The following is a 6240-nucleotide window of genomic DNA, read 5'->3' as shown; positions in this document are numbered from 1 at the left end:
CAACAGTGAAGTTTGGAGGTGGGAACATCATGGTGTGGGGCTGTTTTTCAGCATATGGTACTGGCAAACTTCAAATAATTGAAGGATGGATGAGTGGAAAAATGTACAGAGACATTCTTGATAAAAATCTGCTTCCATCTATCAGGATGATGAAGATGAAACGTGGCTGGACATTTCATTGCTGAATTTCTAGAAGGACAAAAGCATAAAAGAAAAAAAACGTTCAATTTTTGGTTTGTTTTTGAGAATTTGCTTATTTGTGTTTAAAAACGTGTATTTTTTACGACAATACATGAATGTATTGTTTGCTCTTTGCTCTGGATGGCTAATTTCTTTTTGTTTAAAACAACTATGACAAAAAAGAACAAATCAAAACGATTAAAGGTGAAAAGGTTGTTCTGCTGTAATTAACTTGCTGTGTAATTTCTCTGTTTTTTCCATAAAATATGTTGATTTCCTTTCATCAGAAAACACAGTTTCATTTCCTAAAATAAAAACTAAACAACTGCCTTCTTTCTATCCATGGATTAAGCAACTCTGCAAGTATTTTTGAATTCCTGTAAATTTCTCTCCACACTTTACTAAACACAAAGTCACATGATCCTGTTTGTTTGCCAAATCAAAGTTTTCACTCAGTTTTAGATAAATGTGTTTGCGTGCTGGACTCGTGACCTTTGTGCTCAATCAATAAAAGCTCAAACTGGCGTTTGATTGGAGGAGACCCTTGCTGTCCCATCAGCTGGTGGCTCTAATCCAGCTGCTCCCTCCCCACCCAGAAACAAGAGGACACCGAGGGGACATCACTCCAGAGAAGATGGCTCCAGCTTTGGGCTGGCTTTTTCTCGGCCTTTCAGTTTTATCCACGACTGTGACGTCTGCAAAAGGTAAAGCAAAGCAGGAAAATGTCTGTATTGCTGCATCACCTCGCACATTCTGACATATTGCTGCAAGGTTTCCAACCAGTTTAGCGTCAAACGTTCAGATGATTTCTGAGTCACTCTTCCTTTCTGTAAGCAGTTTGTGGCCGGCCTCCCGTCCCCGATGGAGTTGACGCTTCATCTTTGAAACGAGTGTTTGAGGTCGGAGAAGAGGTGTCCCTCTCCTGTGGACAGGGCTTTGTGACCTCAGCAGCCACGTCTTCCAGAATAACCTGCACGGCTACGGGAGAATGGACCGAGTCCAATCTGGCATGTGCCCGTGAGTTCAGATTTGTGGTTTTTATTCTGTCGTTGGTAATCTAGCTTAAAAAACACAACGAGTATGCAGAACTGGATGGGGGTGGAGGGGGCATGTTTCTTCATGTTTCTTGCAATTTTGAGATAAATCAGACTGGTTTACTCGTCACCTAAAGGAGTCTTATAGCTTTACCTGCTTTTTTCAAGCAAACAAACATAAAACAGTTCTAGGCTTACTCAGAATTGTTCATAAAGTTAAAAACCATGACCAAAAGCAAACTTTACATTGACATACAACCACAACTGGATACGAGCTGCTCAGTAATGCAAGTAAACAAGTATAAAAAAACCAGAGAACTGATTTTTTTAAACCACGTTTGTTGTCCAACAGACATATAGTGATGATATGCACAAAATATGTTTTCTGTGCTGTAACTTTTATTCCTCTGCAGCCAAGATGTGCCCAATTCCCAAATCTCTACAGCCATTTGCATTGGGGAGAACAGAGGCTCCATTTCGAAGTGTCTTAAACTACACATGTGATGACGGGTGAAAAAGGAGAATTCACTAATCATTAAATACCATAACTACAGTTCTGCACTACAATAATATATCTTTTTGTTCCTTATTATTCATTAGGTATGTCCTTCTAGGAGCCAATGAAAGCCGATGTTTGCACAACGGCACCTGGAGTCATTTACCTCCTCTCTGCAAAGGTACAGCAGGAATACAAGAAAACAGTGCTGAACAGAAAACAAGCACGGCCTTCAGCACAAAGAACAGAGTCATTTATACCCTTATATTGTGGCGATCTTAACAAAATTATTCTTTATGACATCCAGCTGTTACATGTCCCCTCCCAAAGCCACCCAGAGAGGGTAGAGTTATCCCTGATAGAGCAGTAACAGGAACTACAACCATCTATGGACAAGGCTGGACGTATGAGTGCAATCCACCGAAAGCACCGAGTTTTGAGAGAGGGTCCTGCAAGGCTGACGGAACCGCAACCGAACCACCGATCTGTCAAGGTTTGCAGATTTGTGATGTACAAATTCTGCGTTTTCTTCTTGAACAGGAAATAATGCTGCCTTTTGTTGCTTTCGACTCAAGAACATTTTTTTTGCGACTGGTTTTCAGAGGTGAGCTGCTCCATCCCAACCAACATACCAAATGGTGTCATCACATTTGCTGTGATGAGACAACACGGATACAAGGAGAAGGTTAAGTACGCCTGCAATGAGCACTACACTCTGGAAGGTGACGCAGAGATCCAGTGCCAGAACACAGGAAACTGGTCATCAAAGCCCATCTGCAGGGGTGAGTCATGACAAAACTAGAGAAACCACTTGATCTGCCAAATATGAAGTGTGAAGGCTGAGAGCAAGAAGACTTGCTGAAACTTAACATTTACATATTAAAGCTAAAAGAAGCAGAACACTCGAACAACTGTAACGTAAATTTAATAAATATGACCAAAACTTTGGCTAAAAGCAGGAAGAAGCAAAAGTTAAAGGACAAAAGAAACAAAATGCTTCCTAAAAGCCACAAAACATTAGCTAAATATAAAAGTAGTAAAATATTTAAAATTGTGGAATTCTAGCTGAAAGTCGCAAAATCCTTTTTAGCAAAAGACTGGCTAAAAGCTAAACATTATAGTTGCAATTGGACAGCTAGAAGTGGTTAAAAGTTGAACATGTTAAAAAGCCTTGCTAAAATAGCAAAATGCTAAAGTGGCTAGCTAAAATTTAAAAACGCAAAAGGGACAGCTAGATGCTACAAGTAGCAAATAGCTAAAAGTGGAACGTGGTAAAAGGCTAGCTAAAAAAGTAAAAAAAAAAGTAGTGCGCTAAAGCGGATTTCAAATTTGTCAAAGGAACTTAATGCAGTAATCTGCCAAGAATATTTGAAAGGAAAGTTAAATGTTTTGAAAAGTATAAAAGTTGTTAGAAATAAAAGTCATGGCACCCATCTCCTGAGAAAAAGACCAACATTTTGATATCTGAAGTTAAGATAAAACCAAGTATGCAGAAGTATTTAAACTGCGAACAAACATACAGAAAACTCAAGAAAACAGAATAGTTTTAGACTTTACGTCAGGCTCTATATTTATATTACATCACTATTAATGATTAGTCTCCAGCTTCCAAGGAGAATTGACACACTGATTTGTCCACATTATCTTTCCACAGAACAAATTTGTGTGATATTTTACTGTAAGGGCCACTTTTGTTTTTCCATGCAGCTCCCTGCACAGTTGGCATCAAACGAGGCCGCATCTTCTACAATACCAAGAAGATCTGGATCGAGGACCTGAAACCAAACAGAGTCCTCCACGGAGAGCATGTTGTCTTCTACTGTAAGAATGAAGCTGAGAAGTGTGGCTACCCTGTGGCCAGCACCTGCAACGATGGAAACCTCCCTCTCCCAGAATGCTTTGTGGGTGAGTTCCTCCCAGCTAGATAATGACCAGGAGAAGTTGACTAATAATATGTTAGCCAGACAAGGAGACAAAGTTTGGATTTTTGATTTTTTTGGCATCAGCTGGACTTCTATTTTATTCTGACTTCGAATTAAAATTATTTATCTCTCAGCTTGCGGCAGTTTTTGCATTTTTCCTAGTTCCTTTTTATTATTTATGTCCTGCATGACTGAGAATCTACACCAGATTTGCACATTTTAAAGTGTTTTTAAAGTTACATCCCAAATCAAACAGATGGCTGATGTCTCTAATGACATGCATGCTTTCTCTCTTTTTTTTTAGAACCAGGTAAAGTAGAGTACAACCTCAAGGCTAAAAGTCTTCCATCCGAGATCAGAATGTGTGCTGCATCGACTGCGAGGCCAACAAGCTCTGCAAGACTTTCATAATCAACTTAATCATGTCATTTGCTGTCATTTGTCTGAGATTTGTCAGTTTCAACAGACAATAAAATGACAAAAAAGTATGTTATGTGTCATATTTTAAACACAATCTAAACACATCTGTAATCTGTGACAATAACATAAGAAATTATGGAATAAAAGGGATTTATTTGTGGTAAAAATAACTCATTTGTGTTATATTTATTGTAGAAAATACAATGCTAAGTATTTTTTATTGTGCACAATGTCACAAGGCTGAATTGACTGAAAAGACTGAATTGACTGAAATGACTATGAAAATTGTAGATTCACATTGAAGGCATCAAAACTATGAATTAACACATGTGGAATTATATAACTAAAAAGTGTAAAACAACTGAAAATATGTCTTATATTCTAGGTTCTTCAAAGTAGCCACCTTTTGCTTTGATTACTTCTTCACACACTCTTGGCATTCTCTTGATCAGCTTCAAGAGGTAGTCACCTGAAATGGTCTTCACGTCACAGGTGTGCCCTGTCAGGTTTAATAAGTGGGATTTCTTGCCTTATAAATGGGGTTGGGACCATCAGTTGTGTTGTGCAGAAGGTGGATACAGTCCACAGCTGATAGTTCTACTGAATAGACTGTTAGAATTTGTATTTTGGCAAGAAAAAAGCAGCTAAGTAAAAAAAAAATGAGTGGCCATCAATACTTTAAGAAATGAAGGGCAAGTCTGAAAAATTGGGAAAACTTTGAAACTGTCCCCAAGTGTAGTAGCAAAAACCATCAAGCGCTACAAAGAAACTGGCTCACATGAGGACCGCCCCAGGAAAGGAAGACCAAGAGTCACCTCTGCTGCGGACGATAAGTTCATCAGAGTCACCAGCCTCAGAAATCACAGGTTAACAGCAGCTCAGATTAGAGAACAGGTCAATGCCACACAGAGTTCTTGCAGCAGACACATCTCTAGAACAACTGTTAAGAGGAGACTGTGTGAAACCACTGCTAAGGACAGGCAACAAGCAGAAGAGACTTGTTTGGGTTAAGGAACACAAGGAGTGGACATTAGACCAGTGGAAATCTGTGCTTTGGTTTGATGAGTCCAAATTTGAGATCTTTGGCTCCAACCATGCACGGTGGCTCAGTTGGTAAAGCTGATGCCTCCCAGCAAGAAGGTCACCGGTTCAAATCCCAGTCCGGGGACCTTTCTGGGTAGAGTTTGCATGTTCTGTCCGTGCATTCTCTCCGGGTACTCCGGCTTCCTCCCACAGACCAAAAACATGACTGTTAGGTTAACTGATAACTCTAAATTGTCCCTAGGTGTGAGTGAGAGAGTGAATGGTTGTTTGTCTCTATGTGATGCCCTGTGATGGATTTGCGACCTGTCCAGGGTGTACCCCGCCCCTCGCACTGTGACTGCTGGATGTGGGCACCAGTGACTCACGCAACCCTGAAAAGAAGCGTGTACAGAAAATGGATACAGAAATGGTTCCAACCACCGTGTCTTTGTGAGATGCAGAAAAGGTGAACAGATGGACTCTACGCGCCTGGTTCCTACCGTGAAGCATGGAGGAGGAGGTGTGATGGTGTGGGGATGCTTTGCTGGTGACACTGTTGGGGATTTATTCAAATTGAAGGCATACTGAACCAGCATGGCTACCACAGCATCTTACAGCAGCATGCTATTCTATCTGGTTTGCGCTTAGTTGGACCATCATTTATTTTTCAACAGGACGATGACTCCAAACACACCTCCAGGCTGTGTAAGGCCTATTTTGTTGTGCCAGATGACCTGGCCTCCACAGCCACCAGACCTGAACCCAATCCAGTTGGTTTGGGGTGAGCTGGACCGCAGAGTGAAGGCAAGAGTCAAAATAATCCACAGCTGATTAAGTTTTGGAGTCAATCTGATTACAGATGAATCTCAGCAAACACAAGTGTGTCTTTAACTCAGCTTTACAGGTGTTGAATTAAACTTTGGTGTGCTAGCTGAGAGCCAGCCTGCACACACATGAGTGCTAACACCAAGAACACACAGGAAGTCTGTTTAAAATGGCTCATGATGCAGGCGGCAACATGCATTCATGTTAGGAGTCAAGAAACTGAAACAAGTTGCTGTTTGTTTTATCTTCATGAGTCCAGATTAAAAAGCATTTCCCTGTTGACAACATCTCAGCGGTGGGTAAAAGGTTTCTCTGGGGGGGGGGGTTTTCATTTCCAGTA

General features: G+C 40.6%; 1 protein-coding gene across 1 annotated transcript; it reads left to right on the top strand.

Annotated features, from left to right (window-relative positions):
- Positions 1-722: 722 nt before the first annotated feature.
- Positions 723-4222, top strand: LOC106528480 (beta-2-glycoprotein 1). Its single transcript, XM_014023655.1, has 8 exons — positions 723-884; positions 1018-1197; positions 1628-1724; positions 1815-1891; positions 2018-2203; positions 2313-2492; positions 3418-3615; positions 3937-4222. The coding sequence occupies exons 1-8, from the start codon at positions 815-817 to the stop codon at positions 4041-4043; spliced, it is 1095 nt and encodes a 364-aa protein (XP_013879109.1). The 5' UTR covers positions 723-814; the 3' UTR covers positions 4044-4222.
- The last annotated feature ends 2018 nt before the right edge of the window (positions 4223-6240 follow it).

This window comes from Austrofundulus limnaeus, unplaced genomic scaffold (assembly GCF_001266775.1).
Source record: "Austrofundulus limnaeus strain Quisiro unplaced genomic scaffold, Austrofundulus_limnaeus-1.0 Scaffold384, whole genome shotgun sequence".
Taxonomy (NCBI): domain Eukaryota; kingdom Metazoa; phylum Chordata; class Actinopteri; order Cyprinodontiformes; family Rivulidae; genus Austrofundulus; species Austrofundulus limnaeus.
This window is presented reverse-complemented; position numbering and strand designations above follow the sequence as displayed.

What these genes read in the sequence shown, in the direction of transcription:
- LOC106528480 (XM_014023655.1), top strand. Translation starts at nt 815, where the DNA reads ATGGCTCCAGCTTTGGGCTGGCTTTTTCTCGGCCTTTCAGTTTTATCC. An exon ending in ATCAAAGCCCATCTGCAGGG is followed by an intron (nt 2,493 to 3,417) that starts GTGAGTCATGAC and finishes TTTTCCATGCAG; the next exon opens with CTCCCTGCACAGTTGGCATC. An exon ending in TCTCCCAGAATGCTTTGTGG is followed by an intron (nt 3,616 to 3,936) that starts GTGAGTTCCTCC and finishes CTTTTTTTTTAG; the next exon opens with AACCAGGTAAAGTAGAGTAC.